This window comes from Bombina bombina, chromosome 1, assembly GCF_027579735.1.
Source record: "Bombina bombina isolate aBomBom1 chromosome 1, aBomBom1.pri, whole genome shotgun sequence".
Classification (NCBI taxonomy): domain Eukaryota; kingdom Metazoa; phylum Chordata; class Amphibia; order Anura; family Bombinatoridae; genus Bombina; species Bombina bombina.
The window spans coordinates 846614690-846640849 of NC_069499.1; the positions used below are offsets into that span (position 1 = coordinate 846614690).

General features: G+C 36.0%; 1 protein-coding gene across 2 annotated transcripts in view; it reads right to left on the minus strand.

Annotated features, from left to right (window-relative positions):
• Nucleotides 1-26160, minus strand: part of NFAT5 (nuclear factor of activated T cells 5) — a 436025-nt gene that overhangs the window by 406945 nt on the left and 2920 nt on the right. Inside the window, exon 1 of one of the 2 annotated variants that reach the window (XM_053699473.1) lies at nucleotides 11797-11963. The exons of the other annotated variant lie outside the window; for it this stretch is intronic. Within the exon in view, the coding sequence (XP_053555448.1) occupies nucleotides 11797-11869 (73 nt within the window). The 5' untranslated portion in view covers nucleotides 11870-11963. Of the gene's footprint in view, nucleotides 1-11796; nucleotides 11964-26160 lie in introns of those variants that run through there. 2 annotated transcript variants of the gene reach the window in all.

Sequence of the window (26160 nt, forward strand, 5' to 3'; positions counted from 1 at the left end):
GAATCCAATAAAAAATCTGTGGGGTGATCTGAAGAGGGCTGTGCACGGGAGATGCCCTCGCAATCTGACAGATTTGGATTGTTTTTGCAAAGAAGAGTGGGCAAATCTTGCCAAGTCAAGATGTGCCATGCTCATAGACTCATACCCTAAAAAGACTGAGTGCTGTAATAAAATCAAAAGGTGCTCTAACAAAGTATTAGTTTGCACATTTATGCAACCATATTTTTTTTTATTTTTACTTCCCTTCACCTAAAAGATTTCAGTTTGTTTTTCAATTGAGTTGCATAGTTTATAGGTCACATTAAAAAGGTGGAAAAAGTTCTGAAATGATTTATCTGTCTCATTTTTTTTAAATCACAGAAACCGGCCATTTTAACAGGGGTGTTTAGACTTTTTATATCCACTGTACATATACAGTGTTCTCCACAGAAAATATTCCCAGCCAGGTGGTATTATGAAGTAGCCAGGTGAGGGCAGTGTAATATTTTCTAACATTATATAATTTTCTGCTTTACAAAGCACACATTAATTGCATAATTTAAAAATAAAAATGTTTTTAGTCTACTTAAAAATGTATTGTTTAAAAAGATATATATATATATATATATATATATATATATATATATATATATATATATATATATATATATATATATATATATATATATAAAAACATAATTTATATAAGAACTTACCTGATAAATTCATTTCTTTCATATTAGCAAGAGTCCATGAGCTAGTGACGTATGGGATATACATTCCTACCAGGAGGGGCAAAGTTTCCCAAACCTTAAAATGCCTATAAATACACCCCTCACCACACCCACAAATCAGTTTAACGAATAGCCAAGAAGTGGGGTGATAAGAAAAAAGTGCGAAAGCATAAAAAATAAGGAATTGGAATAATTGTGCTTTATACAAAAAATCATAACCACCACAAAAAGGGTGGGCCTCATGGACTCTTGCTAATATGAAAGAAATGAATTTATCAGGTAAGTTCTTACATAAATTATGTTTTCTTTCATGTAATTAGCAAGAGTCCATGAGCTAGTGACGTATGGGATAATGACTACCCAAGATGTGGATCTTCCACGCAAGAGTCACTAGAGAGGGAGGGATAAAATAAAGACAGCCAATTCCATTGAAAATAATCCACACCCAAAATAAAGTTTAAATCTTATAATGAAAAAAACTGAAATTATAAGCAGAAGAATCAAACTGAAACAGCTGCCTGAAGTACTTTTCTACCAAAAACTGCTTCAGAAGAAGAAAACACATCAAAATGGTAGAATTTAGTAAAAGTATGCAAAGAAGACCAAGTTGCTGCTTTGCAAATCTGATCAACCGAAGCTTCATTCCTAAAAGCCCAGGAAGTAGAAACTGACCTAGTAGAATGAGCTGTAATCCTTTGAGGCGGAGGTTTACCCGACTCAACATAAGCAAGATGAATTAAAGATTTCAACCAAGATGCCAAAGAAATGGCAGAGGCCTTCTGACCTTTCCTAGAACCGGAAAAGATAACAAATAGACTAGAAGTCTTTCGGAAATTCTTAGTAGCTTCAACATAATATTTCAAAGCTCTAACTACATCCAAAGAATGCAATGATCTCTCCTTAGAATTCTTAGGATTAGGACACAATGAAGGAACCACAATTTCTCTACTAATGTTGTTAGAATTCACAACCTTAGGTAAAAATTTAAAAGAAGTTCGCAACACCGCCTTATCCTGATGAAAAATCAGAAAAGGAGACTCACAAGAAAGAGCAGATAATTCAGAAACTCTTCTAGCAGAAGAGATGGCCAAAAGAAACAAAAAACTTTCCAAGAAAGTAATTTAATATCCAGCGAATGCATAGGTTCAAACGGATGAGCTTGAAGAGCCCCCAGAACCAAATTCAAACTCCAAGGAGGAGAGATTGACTTAATGACAGGTTTTATACGAACCAAAGCTTGTACAAAACAATGAATATCAGGAAGATTAGCAATCTTTCTGTGAAAAAGAACAGAAAGAGCAGAGATTTGTCCTTTCAAGGAACTTGCAGACAAACCTTTATCCAAACCATCCTGAAGAAACTGTAAAATTCTCGGAATTCTAAAAGAATGCCAGGAAAAATGATGAGAAAGACACCAAGAAATGTAAGTCTTCCAGACTCTATAATATATCTTTCTAGATACAGATGGAAAAAAAGGACCTTGTGACAGAAGGTCTGGTCTTAATGGGAGAGTCCACGGTTGGCAAGAGGCCATCCGGACAAGATCCGCATACCAAAACCTGTGAGGCCATGCTGGAGCCACCAGCAGAACAAAACGAGCATTCCTTCAGAATCTTGGAGATTACTCTTGGAAGAAGAACTAGAGGCAGAAAGAGATAGGCAGGATGATACTTCCAAGGAAGTGACAATGCATCCACTGCTTCCGCCTGAGGATCCCTGGATCTGGACAGATACCTGGGAAGTTTCTTGTTTAGATGAGAAGCCATCAGATCTATTTCTGGAAGTCCCCACATCTGAACAATCTGAAGAAATACCTCTGGGTGAAGAGACCATTCGCCCAGATGTAACGTTTGGCGACTGAGATAATCCGCTTCCCAATTGTCTATACCTGGGATATGAACCGCAGAAACTAGACAGGAGCTGGATTCCGCCCATACCAGTATTCGAGATACTTCTTTCATAGCCAGAGGACTGTGAGTCCCTCCTTGATGATTGATGTATGCCACAGTTGTGACATTGTCTGTCTGAAAACAAATGAACGATTCTCTCTTTAGAAGAGGCCATGACTGAAGAGCTCTGAAAATTGCATGGAGTTCCAAAATATTGATTGGTAATCTCACCTCCTGAGATTCCCCAACCCCTTGTGCTGTCAGAGACCCCAAACAGCTCCCCAACCTGTCAGACTTGCATCTGTTGAAATTACAGTCCAGGTCGGAAGAACAAAAGAAGCCCCCTTAACTAAACAATGGTGATCTGTCCACCACGTCAGAGAGTGTCGTACAATCTGTTTTAAAGATATTAATTGAGATATCTTTGTGTAATCCCTGCACTACTGGTTCAGCATACAGAGCTGAAGAGGTCGCATAAGAAAACGAGCAAAGGGGATCGCGTCCGATGCAGCAGTCATAAGACCTAGAATTTCCATGCATAAGGCTACCGAAGGGAATGATTGTGATTGATGATTTCGACAAGCTGAGATCAATTTTAGACGTCTCTTGTCTGTCAGAGACAGAGTCATGGACACTGAATCTGGAAACCTAAAAAAGTTACCCTTGTCTGAGGAATCAATGAACTTTTCGGTAAATTGATCCTCCAACCATGATCTTGAAGAAACAACACAAGTCGATTCGTATGAGATTCTGCTAAATGTGAAAACTGAGCAAGTACCAAGATATCGTCCAAATAAGGAAATACCACAATACCCTGTTCTCTGATTACTGACAGAAGGGCACCGAGAACCTTTGTAAAAATTCTTGGAGCTGTTGCTAGGCCAAACGGCAGAGCCACAAACTGGTAATGCTTGTCTAGGAAAGAGAATCTCAGAAACTGATAGTGATCTGGATGAATCGGAATATGCAGATATGCATCCTGTAAATCTATTGTGGACATATAATGCCCTTGCTGAACAAAAGGCAGGATAGTCCTTATAGTTACCATTTTGAATGTTGGTATCCTTACATATCGATTCAATATTTTTAGATCCAGAACTGGTCTGAAGGAATTCTCCTTCTCTGGTACAATGAAGAGATTTGAATAAAACCCCAGCCCCTGTTCCAGAACTGGAACTGGCATAATTACTCCAGCCAACTCTAGATCTGAAACACATTTCAGAAATGCTTGAGCCTTCGCTAGGTTTACTGGGACACGGGAAAGAAAAAATCTCTTTGCAGGAGGCCTTATCTTGAAGCCAATTCTGTACCCTTCTGAAACAATGTTCTGAATCCAAAGATTGTGAATTGAATTGATCCAAATTTCTTTGAAAAAACGTAATCTGCCCCCTACCAGCTGGGCTGGAATGAGGGCCGCACCTTCATGTGGACTTGGGAGCTGGCTTTAGTTTTCTAAAAGGCTTGGATCTATTCCAGACTGGAGATGGTTTCCAAACTGATACCGCTCCTGTGGGTGAAGGATCAGGCTTTTGTTCCTTATTGTGACGAAAGGAACGAAAATGATTATTAGACCTAAATTTACCTTTAGATTTTTTATCCTGTGGTAAAAAAGTTCCTTTCCCTCCAGTAACAGTTGAGATAATAGAATCCAACTGAGAACCGAATAAGTTATTACCTTGGAAAGAAAGGGAAAGCAAAGTTGACTTAGAAGACATATCAGCATTCCAAGTTTTAAGCCATAAAGCTCTTCTAGCTAAAATAGCTAGAGACATATACCTGACATCAACTCTAATGATATCAAAGATGGCATCACAAATAAAGTTATTAGCATGTTGAAGAAGATTAACAATGCTATGATAATTATGATCAGTTACTTGTTGCGCTAAAGCTTCTAACCAAAAAGTTGAAGCTGCAGCAACATCCGCTAAAGATATAGCAGGTCTAAGAAGATTACCTGAACATAAGTAAGCTTTTCTTAGAAAGGATTCAATCTTCCTATCTAAAGGATCCTTAAAGGAAGTACTATCTGCCATAGGAATAGTAGTACGTTTAGCAAGAGTAGCGATAGCCCCATCAACTTTAGGGATTTTGTCCCAAAACTCTAATCTGTCAGATGGCACAGGATATAATTGCTTAAAACGTTTAGAAGGAGTAAATGAATTACCCAAATTATTCCATTCCCTGGAGATTACTTCAGAAATAGCATCAGGGACAGGAAAAACTTCTGGAATAACTACAGGAGATTTAAAAACCTTATTTAAACGTTTAGATTTAGTATCAAGAGGACCAGAATCCTCTATTTCTAATGCAATTAAGACTTATTTAAGTAAAGAACGAATAAATTCCATTTTGAATAAATATGAAGATTTATCAGCATCAACCTCTGAGACAGAATCCTCTGAACCAGAGGAACCATTATCAGAATGATGATGTTCATTTAAAAATTCATCTGAAAAATGAGAAGTTTTAAAAGACCTTTTACGTTTACTAGAAGGAGGAATAACAGACATGGCCTTCTTAATGGATTTAGAAACAAAATCTCTTATGTTAACAGGAACACTCTGATTATTAGATGTTGACGGAACAGCAACAGGTAATGGAACATTACTAAAGGAAATATTATCTGCATTAACAAGTTTGTCATGACATTCATTACAAACAACAGCTGGAGGAACAGATACCACAAGTTTACAGCAGATACACTTAACTTTGGTCGATCCAGCACCAGGCAGCGTTTTTCCAGAAGTATCTTCTAACTCAGTGTCAATCTGGGACATCTTGCAATATGTAATAGAAAAAACAACATATAAAGCAAAATTGATCAAATTCCTTAAATGACAGTTTCAGGAATGGGAAAAAATGCCAGTGAACAAGCTTCTAGCAACCAGAAGCAATAAATAATGAGACTTAAATAATGTGGAGACAATAGTGACGCCCATATTTTTTAACGCCAAAAAAGACGCCCACATTATTTGGCGCCTAAATGCTTTTGGCGCCAAAGATGACGCCACATCCGGAACGCCGACACTTTTGGCGCAAAAAAAGTAAAAAATGACGCAACTTCCGGCGACACGTATGACGCCGGAAACAGAAAAAAAAAAATTTGCGCCAAAAAAGTCTGCGCCAAGAATGACGCAATAAAATGAAGCATTTTCAGCCCCCGCGAGCCTAACAGCCCACAGGGGAAAAAGTCAAATTTTAAGGTAAGAAAAAAATTGATTCATATGCATTATCCCAAATATGAAACTGACTGACTGAAATAAGGAATGTTTGAACATCCTGAGTCAAGGCAAATAAATGTTTGAATACATATATTTAGAACTTTATATAAAAGTGCCCAACCATAGCTTAGAGTGTCACAGAAAAGACTTGCTTACCCCCAGGACACTCATCTACATGTAGTAGAAAGCCAAACCAGTACTGAAACGAGAATCAGTAGAGGTAATGGTATATATAAGAGTATATCGTCGATCTGAAAAGGGAGGTAAGAGATGAATCTCTACGACCGATAACAGAGAACCTATGAAATAGACCCCGTAGAAGGAGATCATTGAATTCAAATAGGCAATACTCTCCTCACATCCCTCTGACATTCACTGCACGCTGAGAGGAAAACCGGGCTCCAACCTGCTGCGGAGCGCATATCAACGTAGAATCTAGCACAAACTTACTTCACCACCTCCATAGGAGGCAAAGTTTGTAAAACTGATTTGTGGGTGTGGTGAGGGGTGTATTTGTAGGCATTTTGAGGTTTGAGAAACTTTGCCCCTCCTGGTAGGAATGTATATCCCATACGTCACTAGCTCATGGACTCTTGCTAATTACATGAAAGAAATTATATATATATATACACACACACATATATATATATATATATATATATATATATATATATATATATATATATATATATATATATATATACATACATACATACATACACACACACACACGCATACATATACACACACGCACACATTTATATATATATATATATATATATATATATATATATATATATATATATATACACAAAAGAACAGCATTTATTACATTAATACCTAGATTTTTCATAACATTCAGTCTATTGTTTCCATTCTAAAGTTAAAAATGTACTACTACTATTATTATTAATATTAAACTTAAATAAAATCCAAAACATTGGGTCAAACTCAAAATTATATGAGTTCAGCATGGCTGTTGTGATACTGTAAGTTTATAATAACATTATGCAATGGATTTAATATTCTACTGTACCCCATTTTTCGCGCTCTTATAACTTAAAAAATAAATAAACAAAAATATACGAGCAGTGAACTAAAGTGATGTTGGAACAGAGTGGCCACTGCAGGAGTTCAAAAATGTCAAATGAGAAAGCTCTGTGATACGGACAAATAATTCCAGGGATTAACTATGCCAAAACACTGGCACTAGAGCTTATCACAACTATTGAAACAACAAAGGGCACAGCCACAGATTCCTAGTTTTTGGCAGATGAATTATTTCTCAGACATTAAACCTCCAAATGACTTAAAGGGATAGTCAAGTCCCATAAATTTTTTCATGATTTAAATAGGAAATTTTAAACAACTTTTCAATTTACTTTTATCACCAATTTGGCATGTTCTCTTGGTATTCTTAGTTGAAAGCTAAACCTAGAAGGTTCATATGCTAATTTCTTAGACCTTGAAGACTGTCTCTAAAATGAATGCATTTTGACCACTAGAGGGCATTAGTTAATGTGTTTTACATAGATAACATTGAGCTCATGCACATGACATTACCCTGGAGTGAGCACTGATTGGCTAAAATGCAAGTCTTTCAAAATAACTGAAATAAGGGGCAGTTTCCAGAGGCATAGATACAAGGTAATCATAGAGGTAAAAAGTGTATTTCTATAATAGTGTTGGTTATGCAAAACTGGGGAATGGGTAATAAAGGGATCATCTTTCTTTTTAAACAACAAAAATGCTGGTGTTGACTGTCCCTTTAACAGCAATGTAACAACTCAATCAACTGCAATATACACATTAAGTTAACCTACTTGTCTTGTTTTTATTAAAAGAAAGTTAACAGTAAAATAATAAAAACAGAATAGAAGGATTGGGCGCTGATGTCCAAACTATTTTTTCAAATGTATTAACCACACAATTTTATTCAACTGAAAGTTTGTAAACATTTTTTTTAATCTAAACAAAAATATAAAACTTCTAAGACAGAGTTCAAATGAGCAATTCAAGAGTGAGATATTTTCTCTAAAATACATATTCAATCCACAAAAACTACAAATATTAGTCAGTTGTTGGGCAGTGTACACTACTTGTGACAGATTGTGAAGAGGTTCTCATGGACTCTTGCTAATTACATGAAAGAAATAAGGATATATGGGTCCTCGTGAGAAACTATTTGGAACCCCCAACCATACATAGTACTCAGTATTTACCTAAATACAGGCAATACATTGCAATCTATATACCCAGTTTAAAGAAACAGTCTAGTCCAAAAAAAAAACTTTCATGATTCAGATAGGGCATGTAATTTTAAACAATTTTCCAATTTACTTTCATCACCAATTTTTCTTTGTTCTCTTGGTATTCTTAGTTGAGAGCTTAACTTAGGAGGTTCATATGCTAATTTCTTAGACCTTGAAGGCCGCCTCTTAAGAATGCATTTTAACAGGTTTTTCACGATAACACTGTGCTCGTGCACATGAAGTTACCTGGGAGCCATCACTGATTGGCTAAACTGCAAGTCTGTCAAAAGAACAAATAAAGGGGCAGTCTGCAGAGGCTTAGATACAAGATAATCACATAGGTAAAAAATATATAAATATAACTGTGTTGGTTATGCAAAACTAGGGAATGGGTAAACAAGGGATTATCTATCTTTTAAAACAATAACAATTCTGGTGTAGACTGTCCCTTTAATATTTAGATCAAATGCAAGTCTCTGCAGCTTGCATTATTACCATCAACATGGCTAAACAAAACCTAAGATTGGATACATTCCCCTGCAGCCCTCCATATGCCCACTATATACCCATGTAAGACCTCAGATCAGATGCTTAGAGATGCATACCTTACCTTGACAGATATATGATTACGCAGTGCATTGCCACTGCAACAACAGATATGTCATATATATGCCAAAGTGATATCACAAAGCATATGTATGCTCCATGCAACTTGTATTACGCTGGCTATATACCCAAGTGACCCCATAAACCAAAGGCATAGTCCCCACAGCCCCATTATGCCATCTATCTACCCGTCATATGCATGTCCCCAATAGCTTCCACTATGCTAAATCGTAAGTCATAAAGTGGTGCTGTTGTTCTATGTGCAGTGATTTCAAAGGTGGGGGAATTTAGGCAATTTAGTGAAGTGGTGTGCACAGGGGTGCATGAGGGGGCACCACCTGTATTAACAGTTGGTGACTTGGAGGGGATGTAGCTGGCAGGTGGGTCACCGAAACCTTGAAACCCCTATGCTTTTGCACCTGCTACACGCTTTATTGTTCCATCCATGCCATGGTGGGCAGGTAAAAGCAGTGCAGTCCCAAAGAGTGGACATTATTTTAAATACCAATATTCATTACAGGTGTATTCATGACAATTTAGCAGTGACAGCTTTGGTTACTTAAGTCTGCTCTAGATTTAAAAAAAGTATAAGATTATTTATTGCTCAAATGTTTAAAAAAATGTTTTAACTATTTTTGACAAGTACACATGTATCCTTACTTCTAAGATCCTTATGACCTTAAAGGGACACTGAACCCAAATTATTTATTTTGTTATTCTGACAGAGCATGACATTTTAAGCAACTTTCTAATTAACTCTTATCAAATTTTCTTCATTCTGTTTGTATATTTATTTGAAATGCAAGAATGTAAGTTTAGATGCCGGCCCATTTTTGGTGAACAACCCGTGTTGTCCTTGCTGATTGGTGGATAAATTTATCAACCAATAAAAAAAAGTGCTGTCCAGAAGTCTGAACCAAAAAAAAAAAAAGCTTAGATGCCTTCTTTTTCAAATAAAGATAGCAAGAGAACAAAGAAATTTGATAATAGGAGTAAATGAGAAAGTTGTGTAAAATTGCATGCTCTATCTGAATAAAAATTGGGTTTAGTGTCCCTTTAAGTTCGGCATTTGTGACTTCAGCCTCTCATTATATATTTTCTATGTAGCTAAAACAGTTTGGCTTGCCATACACTTTCGTCTATGCTTTACATGTTTCTAAGCTGTTAAGATACTTTGGAATTCAACTAGCCTCTGTCAAGCTTATAATGGACTTTATAAATAGGGAATGATGTATATTACAGGATTAACATGATGAAAATACGAATACACTGAACACTAACATCTAAAAGGCATAAAATGTTCAGTAGTTTCTGGAAAAGAAAACACCTTTTAATATGTGCATGTTTATGTTATTAGATGATAAAGCTCTTCAAAAAAAGCACAGGAAATATAGTTGCCATTCAAATAAAGATAAAGTTCTACCAAAAAGTGTCCTTGTACTACAAATACGTTATATTACTACAACAGCACAGCAATAGACCAGAAACTAGCAACAGAATGTATTGACTTCAGCATAGTATCAATAAAAGGAAAAGTCATTTAAAAACTTTCAGACTCTCCCTTTTCATATCAGCATACAGAGGCAAAATATATTAACACGCCTAACAAGTTTGCTGCACACTTTTCAAATTCATAGATCTTTGAAAGCCCTTACAAACATCACAAATCACCCTTAAGTGCTGAAGGACAAGAGAGACAGTGAATGACCTTGGCATCATAGGACAGGTCCCATGGAAACAACTGTGCTTGTACATAAAATACCAAAATCATTCTAACCAGAAACACCTGTATTATTGGTTGTGTACAAAACATCCTTCCAAAATCATACATAACAGTAAAAACATAAGAAATGTTTGTCACTTTGAGTGAAAATTTAAATTGACAAACAACTAAAAACAGATTACAAGATGTAGCTTGCTCATATGTAATTGATTAATGTTTTACGTTTGCAGCAATGATTAACACAACCAAATTACTAAAAAAAAGAAAAACAATTGGAAATAATGAGAATGTATTGATTTGCGCACCTTACAACTAATTTAGATTCTTTTGAAACAAATCTATAATTTTATTTAAATACAGTGACTGTAAAATCTGACTTTGTACTAAAGAAAACAAGTTAGACAAGAAATTTTGTTGAACTTTAACCAAGTAGCAGAAAAAAAAGAAATATATACAGTACAGAGTGTACAGTAAAACATGAAAAGGTTATTCTTAAAGGAAAACAAATGTAATTCAACCAACCAAGACAATGAATAATAAAAAAAATTAACACACACATTATGCATACACCTTAATGCGAGTATTTGTTTTTTCTTATGCCTGGATAATGCTCATATTTTGTTATGGAAATTTGTTCATCATATTCTTGAGACACAGAACGTTCTATGAAAAAAAAAACAACACAGTAGCAGTGGAAATGAAAGCTTTCTAGTTATAAAACAACTTTTCCATCAAGTTCTCAACTCTTAAGACAACTGTCTCCAATTTCTACCTTATCCTCTGCAGCATATGTGGAAAGATTTAAAGAGCTACCTCATACTTTACTGAATGCTGAGGGGAAGTTTTTTTTTTTCCCCCAAGCTAGCTGGAAAGAATGAAAATGCTTGTCTGAAGAGCTAACACTCCATTACAATGATACTTTGGCTAAATCGAGACACTTTGTTATGCAGTTATAGAGGAAAACAATCTGGTATTTATGATGATAAGTATTTGAACTCCAGAGAGGTGCAACTCGCCACCCTCTCAGCAGCCCAGAGGTTAATAAAACATAAATCTGATTACAAAGAGCTTACAAGCCTGGGTTATGTTTGCTGAGCAGTGTAACAAGAGGTGGAACATAAGTAGGTCTTATGGTACTTCAGCATCACCACAGTGCATGTGAGAAGCAGCGCCTGGAGTGTACTCTCCTGGCACTAAGCAGAGTGCCACAGGAGCCAGGGCACACATAACAGGGATGACCACCATTGTTCTCCCACAATTCTCTGCAAAGATTAAAGCATGAACCCGACACCACTGTACTCTCCTTTTATTAAACATGGTCACGGCAACCCGAGTTTATGCGCTTGGCCTCATATTTAGCTCATTACCCCAGTAAGGGTTAGCTTAGCTCACCTCGAGAGTATAGGGATTTCGGGGACTCAAGGTCAAGGTCGGCGCTGAGCAGGGAGATGAAGTCGGAGGGCATGACCGCTCGGGCCGGCAGGTGAAGTGGGGGCCACACGGTAAGTCCCAATACGAGCTTCGGTCTCCTAACACTGACAGGAAAATCGACGGCACGCCCCCCAACACTTACACTGACAGCCAGATGCGCATGCTCGAGGTGGAGAAAAGGAGCTGACACACTGACGATTGACAATGTGGGCGGGACCCTACCTTTGACAGACAGTTGACGGTTGCTAGGGGCGGGGACTAAACGTATCCATACTTTGACGTAAAGAAGGCGGTGCGTGAGAATTTGACAGCAGATATATTTTGGGGCGGTACATAGAGGTGACAACATAAGGATGACGTATTATGTGGTCGCATACAGAAATGTACTGAGACGGTAATGACGTAAAATAACATGATTTTGGAGAGTTACTTTGCTACCTGCAAAGAATGAGTGTATTTTGGTACAACTCACTCATTGCGCTCAAATTCTAAAGGAACTGATTACCCAAATATGACGGTAGTGCATTCAGGGTTTTTGCAAACATTTGTTGGAAAAATAGAAACGTGCACGCGCATGCTTAGTATCACATCCAATGATGTCACAGTTGAAGCACGACTTGCTGAGTGCTTCTGAGATGCCCGTGCACGTGTCTCACCTGGCAATGGTAGGGGAACTGTTCGTACAAGAAAAGTTGTCATATTGATAACTTTCCGCCAAAGCGTTTTTTGAAACATACATTGAAATATGGCTTCATTTTACAATGTATCTCTTCTTTTAGTAACTCAACAGCAGAAAAGTAAATGATCTATTGTAAAAAAAAAACATCTAAAAAATAAAAACATGAAATGTGATGACAGAGTAAAAACACCAATACGAGTTAATTGTTAGCACAGTGTCATTTTACTCGCCAACCATTATGCACTCTTATGACTTCCCCTCAAACCAAATCATCTTCCATTGGTTCGCCTCGGGGTTTCAGGTTATGGTTAACTATTATAGCATTATAGTTTTATTGTGTCCATTTGGAACTGTTTACATATTTTGACATTTTTTTTTTGTATTTAGAATTGTCAAAATGTTGGCATATTTGTTTCCACAATTTTATCATCTTGCTATGATTTTCCTACTTTCAGTGCGTGCAATCATTTAATGAGCCCTTTATTTGCTTCTGTAGCAATTTAGCGAATCATTCTCTGACCCTTAGAATATTTTGTTTCCTATGAATTGTGGTCACCATTTTGTTTACACCTCCTGCACATTGATTCATTTTGATTTTAGAATTAACTTTAGACACAGCTAACACCGATGCTGCTTAGTATTTTCCACACTCAAATCCAATAGCTGTCTTTTTATTTTTATTCTCAACCATTCTTTCATATTAGTTTCTTCCCTTCAACAGTACATTTTATTTTAAACATTTATTAAAGGGACTGTAAACCCATTTTTTTTTTTCTTTTATGAATCAGATAGAACAAAAATTGTTTAACAACATTCCAATTTACTTCTATTGTCAATTTTGCTTGATTCTCTTGGTATCCTTTATTGAAGGAGCAACAATCCACTGCTGGGAGCTAGCTAAACACATCAGTAAGCCAATGACAAGAGACATATATATATGCGCAGCCACCAATCATCAACTAGCTTTTAGCTCCTGAACCCAGCTAGTTATCCTTTTCTGCAAACGATACTAAACTAAACAAATTGGATAACAGAAGTCAATTGGAACGTTGTATACAATTGTATGTTCTATCTGAATCATGAAAAAAAAATGTTGGGTTTCATGTCCCTTCAATAATTTATTTTTTAAGCCAATTTTTATTTATCACTTCATCACTTATTAAAGGGATACAAAACATAAAATATTTATACAGAGCATATGATTTTTTAAAAACTTTCCATTTTACTTCTATTGTCAAATGTGCTTTGCTCTTATGGTATTCTTTGTTGAAGAGATACCTAAGAAACTGTCTGGGGCATTACATGGCAAGAAATAGTGCTATAATCTAGCGCTCTTGCAAATGCATAACACATTCTGCTGGCATATAGTGTTCCGGACACATGCACATTCCACATCCACGCTTTTCAACAAAAGATACAAAGAGAACAAAGAAATAAGACGTAAATTAGAGAGTTATTTAGAATTGCACGCTCTATCTCAATCATTAAAAAAATGGGGTTTATGCCCATTTAAAGTGATGCACTAAAGAGACATTACCATTATTTTTTATTTATGGAAAGTAACTATCAGCATTGCATTGCAACATATTTGCACAAATTTTTGGTTTTTTAAATATATTTTAAACTGCCCTCTTGTAAGCACAGTTAGCAACTTTTTTGAAGTCCAGGACATAATTTGTCAGTATTCTTTATCTTGTCTTATTTGCTGTTGTCAATTAGGAGTAGATGTTATGAATAATTACATTTTTATTTTTCGCTTTAATAAATTACTTCTATAGCCCTAGGAGGGCACTACAGCTATTCAAAGGCCATAGTACCGGTCCTAAACCATTATTTTAAAGGGATTTTAAATCACACTTTTGTTTCATGATTCAGATAGAGCATGCAGTTTTATAAACAACTTTCCAATACAGTTCTATTATTATTATTATTTTTTTCTTAGTATCCTTTGTTGAAAAGGAAGAAGGTAAGATTAGGAAAGTGCACATGTCTGCAGCACTAAATGGCAGCACTATTTCCTGTCATGTAGTACTGCAGACATTTGTACATTACCTATCTAGATATCTCTTCAACAAAGAATAACATGAGAAAAAAGCAAATTTGATAATATAAGTAAATTGGAAACTTTACAAATTGGTATGCTTTAAATGTGTTCACATTCTCAAGTACACAGTGCCTCAGGGGGTAGCGCATGTACAGTATCTCTCTTCCATGTATCTGCAGCTCCCAAAAGTGTTAAATACTCTAGGAAATCAGCTCTCGATAACTAGAGAAATAGAAGATATCTATATTTGAAGGACATAAGTTAAAACTAAAATGTGCATGAATTGATTTCACTTTTGAAGATAAAGAAAATGTTGTATGGCACACAGAATGTGATGGCTTTTACTGGAAGCATTTTTTGCTATTACTGTACATGTATATATCTAAAAATGCATCTATTAAAAGTGGAAATATACTTATGCTTATTTCAGTTTTGACTATCCCTTTAATACTTTTATGTTTGATGCAATGTCCTCTTTTATTGATTACATTACTATTGCATTTAATTTGATCATTATACCAGTTTGACCAAATAGGATTTCACCCATCTAACAAAAGTATCCCCCAAAACAGTATTTGCATCAAAGCTTTAAGGGACAGTCTAGTCAAAATTCACCTTTCATGATTCAGTTAGGGCATGTCATTTTAAACAACTTTCCAATTTACTTTTATCATCAAATTTGCTTTGTTCTCTTGATATTTTTTCTTAAAAGCTAAACCTAAGTAGGCTCATATGCCAATTCCCAAGCCTTTGAAGTCTGCTCTTATCTCAATCCATTTTGACAGTTTTTTACAATTAGACAGCGCTAGTTTATGTGTGTCATATAGATAACGTGCTTACTCCCATGGAGTTATTTATGAGTCAGCACTGATTAGCTAAAATGCAAGTCTATCAAAAGAACTGAAATAAGGGGGCCATATGCAGAGGCTTAGATACAAGGTAATCACAGAGGTAAAAAGTGTATTAATATAACCCTGTTGGCTATGCAAATCTGGGGAATTGGTAATAAAGGGATTATCTATCTTTTTAAAGGGATAGTCTAGTCAAAATTAAACTTTGATTATTCAGATAGAGTGTGCAATTTTAAGCTAATTTACTATTATTTACCAATTTTTCTTCATTCTCTTGGTATCTTTATTTGAAAGACCAATAATGTAAGATTAGGAGCCGGCCCATTTATGGTTCAGCACCTTGGTAGCGCTTGTTGATCAGCAAGCGAAGAGGGTAAGTTGCACAGCAAATGTAAATATATATGCTATATAAATATATATTTATGTATTAGTATGTGTATATACACATATTAACACATAAATGTATATATGTTTATAAGCATGTACATATATATTTATAGGGAACACACAGTTCCCATAGACCACAATGGAAAGGCACTTGTCAGTGCCTTTTTTTTTCCTTTCTTTCTAACACCCCATACCCGCCACTATATCGATTACTAAAGATTAGCACAGTAAAATAAACTTACTTGTATTAGAAAACAATGCTTTGTTATACTTTGAAAATTATTTATTTCTAATCTGATGTAAAAAGGGTCTGTTCAACTGCGCTAAACAAAATCCAATTAACGTTTCATTTTATGAATATAATAATCATAGGATATTGTGTCCGTGCGTATGCGCATTCTTTACAATTACCTTGCACATGTGTAATGTTTAGCATTGAAGAAGATTTTGCTGGTATGCCTCTGAAATACCATTGCAGATAGTGCCAGTAAGCAGGAAGAAATGTGCATGTGCAGCACAGAACACAGCAGACATATTCCTACCTAGATAGACCCCCCAGATAGGACTTTAATAATGAGTCCCATGGGGGGGTTGAAAATAAGGGAATTTGTTTCTATTCAAAGATGTCATTCATCTATGTGCATTTACATTTTGACTGGGATATCCATTTAAAGGGACAGTCAACACCAGATGTTTTGTTGTTTAAAAATAAAGATAATTTCTTTATTACCCATTCTTCAGTTTTGCATAACCAACACTGTTATAGAAATACACTTTTTTCCTCTGTGGTTACCTTGTATCTAAGCCTCTGCCAACTGCCCCTTATTTCAGTTCTTCTGACAGACTTGCATTTTAGCCAATCAGTGCTCACTCCAGGGTAACTTCACGTGCATGAGCTTAATGTTATCTATATGAAACACATGAACTAATGCCCTCTAGTGGTCAAAATGCATTCAGATTAGAGGCAGTCTTCAAGGTCTAAGAAATTAGCATATGAACCTCCTAGGTTTAGCTTTCAACGAAGAATACCAAGAGAACAAAGCAAAATTGATTATAAAAGTAAATTGCAAAGTTGTTTAAAATTACATTTCCTATTTAAATCATGAAAGTTTTTTTTTTAACTTGACTGTCCCTTTAAGCTAAATTGAGTAGCCTATTAGTATATGAGAGAATGTATGAAAAGATCTAAACAGAAAAATACATCTCATAAGGAGCCTGGTTTTCTATCCTGCATATGAGTAATGTGAATAAAAGTCTGGTACACTAAGCTTTAAAATTAACATGAAAGGCATTATCATGGGCCAAATAAAATTATTTTATTGTAAGAAACTAGGGGGGCTGAGTAATACCAATCATCAAAAGCTAGAGCATATTGTCCCTCTAAACTTAAAGGGACACTAAACCCAAAAATGTTCTTTCATGATTCAGGTAGAGAATACAATTTTAAACAACATTCCAATTTGCTTCTATTATTTAATTTGTTTACTTCTTTAGGTATCCTTTGTTGAAGAAATAGCAATGCATATGGGTGAGCCAATCACACAAGGAATCTATGTGCAGCCACCAATAAACAGCTACTGAGCCTATCTAGATATGCTTTTCAGCAAAGAATATCAAGCAAATGAAAAAAAATAGATAAAAGAAGTACATTTAAAAGTTGTTTAAAATTGCACGCTCTTTCTAAATCATAAAAGAAAAAATGTCTGTTTCGTGTCCCTTTAATATCAGATTTAAGCCTGCATCTTCTGACTATAAACATTCTCATTCAATTTAATCTTGAAAATATATGGAACTATGTTTATAGAAGTATTGCAACAACATACAAGCAGACATGTAAGATAAAGCTAAGGTGATGGGCAATTTTAAGTAGCAAACAACTTATCTGCAAAATATAGTAATGAAAGCAGTACTGTCAGTGAGGGCAATCAAAATACTTACCAAATAGTAGTAACAGTCAACTGAACTATAGGTTTATAACAAAAACTATAACTATAGCCCTAGATTTGTCAAATATCCTAACAAGAACCAATAAATAACCAACACATTTTATAACTTTACAACTTTAGTTGTAGCTTACATTTTTCAAAGATCCCAAAGTCAACCAAGAGCTACATTAATATTTAAAAGACTACCGGGCAGAAACAACACCAGATTAATGTCAATCGCTTTAAAGTGAATGTAAATTTTGATGCTAAAGTGCCCGTTTTTTAAAAATTCGATTAAAAACAGGGGCACTTTAATTCATCAAAATTTACATTTCACTCCTGTTGTGAAAAAAACTTACCTTTTAATCTTGACAGCAGTTCCAGCATCCTCGTCCCGTCGCAAAGCCTCTTCCTGGGTCTAAAATGAGGAATCTGGCTTCCTCCAATAACGGCGTTGAATCAGACACTGATTCCTCCGGGGGGAAGCCGTGATTGAAGGATGACCTATCCATAATTTCTGACATCACAAATGGCTTGCGATGACAGGAGGAAGCTGGAGCGGCTGACAAGTTTAAAAGGTAAGGTTTTTTTCACAACATGAGTGAAATGTATTGAAATGTAAATTTTGATGAATTAAAGTGCCCCTGTTTTTAATCAAATTTGTAAAAACCTGGCACTTTAGCATCAAAATTTACATTCACTTTAAAGTATTGTGGTATTACTGTCCTCCAGATCTCTCTCGCATTATAACAATAATCTAGTCTGCCCAGTGGAGCACAGCCAGAAGTTTTCATAGCTGTGCATTTATTAACTGAACAGTGACCGAGTGAGCTTCTGCGTATCTCAATGCAGTGTTAGCAATAGAAAATGTAGAGTCACTATCCAGCTTCACAACACACTGTTTAAAAATAAACATCTTTTGCGATCATCTGATTTCCCTGCATTCCAAGGGTGTCAAAAAGAACCTCCTGCCCCTCTTGTTTAGGAACTTGATTAGGGGAAACCTTGTTAACAGGAGGAATGTCCATCTGACTCTTAACTTGAGTATCCAGTAATGATGGTTAGAGTATATCTTGTGTCCCAAAAGTGATACATCCGTCTACTTGAGAAGTGTATATTTTAATGTTAATAGCACAACTGCGCCCCATGACCAACATGCCTGCAAAAATAGTTGAAAACAAATTTAGCCTCCACAAAAGTGTATTGAAGATGATCCACGCTATGTAATGAATGCACCACCAAGTTAACAATTCCATCGAATGGGGAGTAAGAATTTTGGCGGCACCTTGTCTGTATTTGTAATATAGAAAGTGCAAAGTCCTAGAATATATCAAGCACTAGAATATATCAAGATGTATTCACACATATAGACAGGTAAATATGCGACGTTTCGGGTTAGCGGACCCTTAATCATGCAAGGTTTACTAGTACACCTGTGTTACCTTTTATGAGACAAATCCACCAATAATAAAAACAAACCAATAATTAACCTTTTAACGCCATTATGCCGTTCTATTCCGTCATAATTATACTGGGCTTTAGAGCCGTTATGACGGAAAAGAACGTCATAGCCAACGGCTGTCCTGAAGCCTACTGCGCTTCCTGGATTTGATTGCGGTCTGGAGGGCGTTTCTAGGGTTATAGTGACACCCCGCAGACCCTATCCAATAATTGAAATCTCACGATCGTGTGATTTCAATTTGTCTACATCGGAACAGTTGTTTCGATGTAGACACTTTAACCCTGGCAGAAAAGGGTTAACGCCTTAATAAACAAATATGCACATTATACTAATATACCACCACCTAGTGGACATTAAAAACATTCTACTCAAAATAACTACTTTTTTTTTTTTTTTTTAAAGTGAATGTAAATTTTGATGCTAAAGTGCCCGGTTTCTATTTCACTCCTGTTGTAAAAAAACTTACCTTTTAATCTTGACAGCTGCTCCAGCTTCCTCTGGTCATCGCAAGCCATTTCTGATATCAGAAATGATGGATGGGTCATCCTCCGATCACGGCTTCCCCCGGGGGAATCAGTGTCTGATTCAATGCTGTGATTGGAGGAAGCCAGATTCCTCGTTTTAGACCCAGGAAGAGGCTTTGCGATGGGTGGAGGAAGCTGGAACTGCTGTTGAGATTAAAAGGTAAGTTGTTTTTTTTTTTCACAACAGGAGTGAAATGTAAATTTTGATGAATTAAAGTGCCCCTGTTTTTAATCAAATTTTTAAAACCCGGGCACTTAAGCATCAAAATTTAAATTAACTTTAAATATATATCGTAATGTACATAGAGGGCAACTTAGAGGAATCTTATAAAGGGACCTTTACATTTACATTTCTGTCTATGTGCTTGAATACATTTTGATATATTTTAGTGCTTTGGACTTAAAACTTTCTATATTGCCATTGATCCAGTCTGTTGTGCACTATCCAGAAGGAGTTATCAGGTACTGAGCTGTGTATATATTACCTGCGTGGATTTGTAAAATCAGGATCCCAAGTAGACTCAGCACAACCTATCCCTGATAGTGAGTCTGTTTGAATAGCTGTCAGTTCATCCATGAGATACTTGTAAACCTTCTGCTCAATTGCTCATTTGCATTTCTAGGAAAAGATCCCCATAGCTGTTGTTAGGGAGTCAAATAGTGGTGAAAGTACTTCAATCAGATGAGAAATGACGTGCACCTCCATCTTATAATGTAACCAGTGGAGCATGTGGTTTTGTTAAAGAGTCTAATGGTTTTAATATAGTTAAATGACTACTTGGCAGCCAAAAGTTGGAGCGTTGCCATCTGCACCACTGCTAACCCATCCAAATACATCTTTTAGGTTGGGCAGACAGTGGACTATTTTTCTATTGCTATATGGTTGTTTAAAGGGACAGTCAAGTCATAAAAAACCTTTCACGATTTAAATAGGGCATGTAATTTTTAAGAACTTTCCAATTTACTTTTATCACCAATTTTGCTTTGTTCTATTGGTATTCTTAGTTGAAAGCTAAACCTAGGAGGTTCATATGCTAATGTTTTAGACCTTGAAGGCCGCCTCTAATCTAAATGCATTTTGATAGTTTTTCACCACTAGAGGGCATTAGTTCACGTGTTTCATATAGATAACATTGAGCTCATGCACGTGCTTTATTGCTTTCCTAACTGTTTTGAGCAGGTCGTTTCTGCTTGGAAAGGCTGCTGTTTTGCTATAAGAGCCTTTTAAGACCATCAGATCTCTCATCTCAACCTGATACTTTCTAGCTGCTGATGCCAGAAGATTCCTGCCCAAGCACTGGATTGATGAGCAAGCTATGGAATCCAGCAGGGACTTACCTAAACCACAATTAGCCCTGTGAACAGATCCGATATGTGCAGCTTTGGTTCATTACCTTCTATAGCAGCTTTATACACTGCTTCTTACCATCCATCAGCACATACTGTGACAGGATCCCCTGCACTATCTACTCTGCACCTGGAGAGGTTTAGCTGGTACACCTGAAGATACCAGCCAGCTCCTACTAGTACATAAGTGTACTTGGGCCGATTGTGAGTACCCATTTGGCTCGTTTTTATGCTTTTATATATATATAGAGAGATATATTGATGTACACATGAGGCGCCCCTCTTGTTCCTTATTATTTTTTAATTAAGGGATTATCTATTTTTTAAAACAACAAAGAATTCTGGTGTTGACTGTCCCTTTAACAATTTTCACAAGGATAGTTTTAAACAAGATTTATTTCTAATGTTTGTTAAAGATCCATTTTGGCATGAACTATACAAAATATGGTGACTGCAAGTGTCTATGTAGTACAGAAGGGTATTTAAAGGGACAAGTAAACACCAGAATTTTTGTTGTTTAAAAAGGTAGATAATCCTGTTATTACCCATTCCCCAATTTTGCATAACCAACACAGTTATAATAATATACTTTTTACCTTTGTGATTACCTTGTATCTATAGCTCTGCAAACTGCCCCCTTATTTCAGTTCTTTTGACAGACTTGCATTTTTAGCCAATCAGTGTTTGCTCCTATGAGCTTCACGTGCCTGAGCTCGATGTTATCTATATGAAAAACATGAACTAACGCCCTCTAGTGGTGAAAAACTGTCAAAATGCTTTCAGAATAGAGGTGGCCTTCAAGGTCTAAGAAATTAGCATATATACCTCCTAGATTTAGATTTCAACTAAGAATACCAAGAGAACAAAGCACAATTGGTAATAAAAGTAAATTGGAAAGTTGTTTAAAATTACATGACCTATTTAAGTCATGAAAGTTTTTTTTTTACTTGACTGTCCCTTTAAGTATATGCCTTCTTGGAGAAAATTAAATTCAGGATGTAAGTTTTTCTACCCCCTATATATAACCTCTTCCCAACTTCACAGCAGTAGCAGTTCTGTGGGCTTGTTGGAGAGTGCTAGTCACCTCCAAATGCATGTTTCAACCCCATTGAGCGGCAAAGGGCAGCGAATGCTCTGCCAAGCAGCTCCGTATATTATGTTCACCACCTTTGTTAGACCCACAAAATCTTAAGTTCTAGAATCACCACTGCTTCTCAGTATCTGTTTCAGTGTATTTGGATATGGTTGTTCTGTAGGTCTGTTTTATATATATATATATATATATATATATATATATATATATATATATATATATATATATATATATATATATATATATATATATATATATATATATATATATATATATATATATATATATATTATAGTTAAGGAATTGTGACACAGTACAGCTGTTACTTCAGTAATCCAGCCTCTTGTCACAGTGGTCTTTGGCCAGTTAAGCACCAGCACGTAGACACCATTGTGTGTGAGTATTCCCTAAGATATTTCCATTGGTTTTTATACATTTGTATCTTGACTTTCTCATTCTAGTTACTAGCTAGAATAGAATTTGCAGTTGCAGCCTTGCAGGTAACTTGTGATTTGGGTTTGTTTAATTTGTTTTCTCTCCGGAATTCCTCCAGTGGTTGTATCGTCTGTGCCTAGCATTTAACAGATTCAGTTTTGTATATTCCATGCTATCTGATCATTTTTCAGCATACTACTTATATCTTTGCTGGTATTATGTGTTAATATTACACCTTCTGTTTTTATGCTTAGTGTAGCTTTTCATTATACTTAGGCAGACTTCGACAGCAAATAATTAAATCATCTGTTTATGGACATTCCATGTTAAGGGATACATTTTTGAGGCCACACTTGATCTGAAATGTACTATCTTAAAGTTTACTGGTGGCAAAAGTACTTTTCTCCCTTATAATAAAAAGAATATATTCATAAAGTAAGTTACTACATGGCAAGCATTTTTCTTTTCAGTGTTGATTGTTGGTTAAACTTCAAGAGACCAGATATTTCAGCAGTTACTATCGATTTCCCTCTTTGGGAGGTTTGGAACATGGCTTTCAATTTTTTCTTGACCCTTGGGTACATAATATTGTCTCCCTGGGTTACCGAATAGCCTTTGTTTGACCTCTATCAAGATTATTTCAAGGTCCATAGATTTTTTTTTCTTCTAGAGATTTAAACTCTTGGTTGCCAGTAACACACACATTTATTAATCCAATTATTGGCAGTGATTGTAGTGGCTAAACCATTTTACTTTCTGGAATACACTGGACAACCAAAGTGCTGAATAACACACCTACGGTTGTAATTTCACTTCTTGATTGCTAGGAACATATACACTAGCAAATAATCCAGGCATTCAATGTGTTAAAACCACTACCGCACAACATACAGCAGCATTCGGTGCTGGATAACACACCACCTTGATTGCTAGGAATTTATACACTAGCAAATAATCCAGACATTTCGGGCCAGATTACGAGTGGAGTACAAAATTGTGCGCTGGTATTACAAGCTCAGCGCAATGCGAACGCAACCTTGTGCTCACATTGCTGGGAAGATTTGCGCTCACGAGAGCATACTTCCGTAGGCTCCAATGGGAGTCTCGTTCTCATGCCGACAGGCACGGCATGAGAACTAAAGCAGCAATGGGTAGCAAATGTAAAATATATATGTATATGAATATATACATACATTTATGTGTTTATATGTGTGTGTATATACACATAAAAACACATAAATAAATATGTATATAAGCATGTACATATATATTTACAGTGAACTGCAATGTAAAGGCACTTTTAAGTGCCGTTTTTACGAACACCTCACATCCCCTAACTTTATCCCCTAAAACTTTTTTTTTTATTTTTATTTTTTTTTAAAGGCACCATGCAGTTTATTTTGGGGGCAATTGGGGGACATTTTTAAAATTAACCAGAGATCTGATCTCTGGCTAATTTTCTTAGCACTAATTGCTACTGCGAGCTCACTATATCATTAACCAACCACTTGCACAATAAATTAGCGCTCCACTTGTAATTTAGCCCTAAATGTGTTAAATCACTATTTCATAACATACAGCACCAATTAATTTCTGTTTGCTAAGGACACACCCACACCCACTAGAAATCTAACGTTTTGTTTCCCTGAGCACATATTAGCAATTAAAGTGTTAAATCACTGTTGAGTAACATACTCTCAACAGTGATTTAACCATGTAATTATCAAGAGCACATGCAGCAGTTATTTACTCAGTTGATTGCCCATTATCATGACTAATCATCTGCACGGCTACTGCCAGCCCCGGTCTTTAGGTCTAGAAGTGTATTTTACTGTGGAGATTTTCTGTGCACGCTGATACCTAGTGTACTGTAAGATTGGTTTCCCCTTAATGTGTTTATAATGACTTGTTATACCAGCTCATTTAGCTCCTTTGGGGTTATTTTTGTTTATGAAATAGCTGGTTTTGTTTTTTGTCACCACAACCTATTTAAATCAGATCTCCTTATTTTATCACTTTATATCCACACCAATGCTTCCATGACTTATATCTCCTGCTGTATCCAAATATCCAAATAGTTAAATGCAGCAGCACTCTAAAAATATAAATACTGATATTTTTGGAGTGCTGCTGCATTTGACTATTTGGATATAGCTATTTTGGACTTTTGAGTGTGGGGTCTAGTACCCTTGCACCCTTTTACACTGGTGCTGGACTCTTTGTTTGGTTATCTCCCCTACTGCCCACTGGGAGTGTTTTTCTCTCTGCTATATTTACATAGATTTTCTGTAGTCAATACTTAAAGGGACACTGAACCCAATTTTTTTCTTTTGTGATTCAGATAGAGCATGCAATGTTAACCAACTTTCTAATTTACTCCTATTATCAAATGTTCTTCATTCTCTTGGTATCTTTATTTGAAAAGCAAGAATGTAAGTTTAAATGCCGGCCCATTTTGGTGAACAACCTGGGTTGTTCTTGCGGATTGGTGGATACATTCATCCACCAATAAACAAGTGCTGTCCAAGGTTCTGGACTTTCTTTTTCAAATAAAGATAGCAAGAGAACAAAGAAAAATTGATAATAGGAGTAAATTAGAAAGTTGCTTAAAATTGCATGCTCTATCTGAATCACGAAAGAAAAAAATTGGGTTCAGTGTCCCTTTAAGTATTGACATTTTCAATATAAGTGGAGTTACCCAGGCAAAAATAAAGGTAAAGAGGCTATTTGTAAACAATTTAATACACCCAAGCAGGTGACATAGATAATTGGGAACACATTAAAGGGAAGGGAAATCTACAGTGCACTGTCCCTTTTAATATTCATGATTCTAGTTTAAAATCCTGGCTTTTGAATATTGATAACAGGCTGAGTTATGCCAACAGAACGTGGTTGGGTACTGAAAAAAATGGCTGCTATAGGTGAAGGTGATGTGTAACATGTGGGGGATTATCACAGAGCAAGTATTTTGTTCACCCATGGAGGAACACGCGATACACCATTAATTATAAGGTTACTTGCACCACTACACATATAGTATATATGCTACATTTTCCCTGTGGGAAATTTTACATAGGGAATACCCAAGATTTACCTCAAGACCAGAATGGCTAACCACTGGTCGGCAATACGCACTGCACTAAATTCTGGCAGTGCTAAGCAACCTGTGGCTAGGCATTTTTTAAATCAGGGCCATACCGTTTCTGACGTGAGAAACATTATAATAGACTACAAACCAACCCACCCCCACAAGAGGGGGTGACTGAGGCAAATTGCTCTTACAAAGAGAGTCCAAATGGATCTATATCTTAAGATACTCTGATGACAAAAAAGGCTTAATACCAATTTAGACCTCCATTGTTATTTGTAACGTATAGGTCAGTTAGAATGTATGATGTATAACAAATGACGACTAGGTATTTTAGACTGTCCTATTTGATAACTTTTTTGCGACCATTGCTTTCCACTTTATTTATGTATTTTTAAATGTAAAAATGTTTCTGTTGGCCCAGATGGTGCTCCATAGCGTTGCCCGCGCATGCGCAGTTGCGCTGGTTAGACAGCGCATAGTTTCCGGA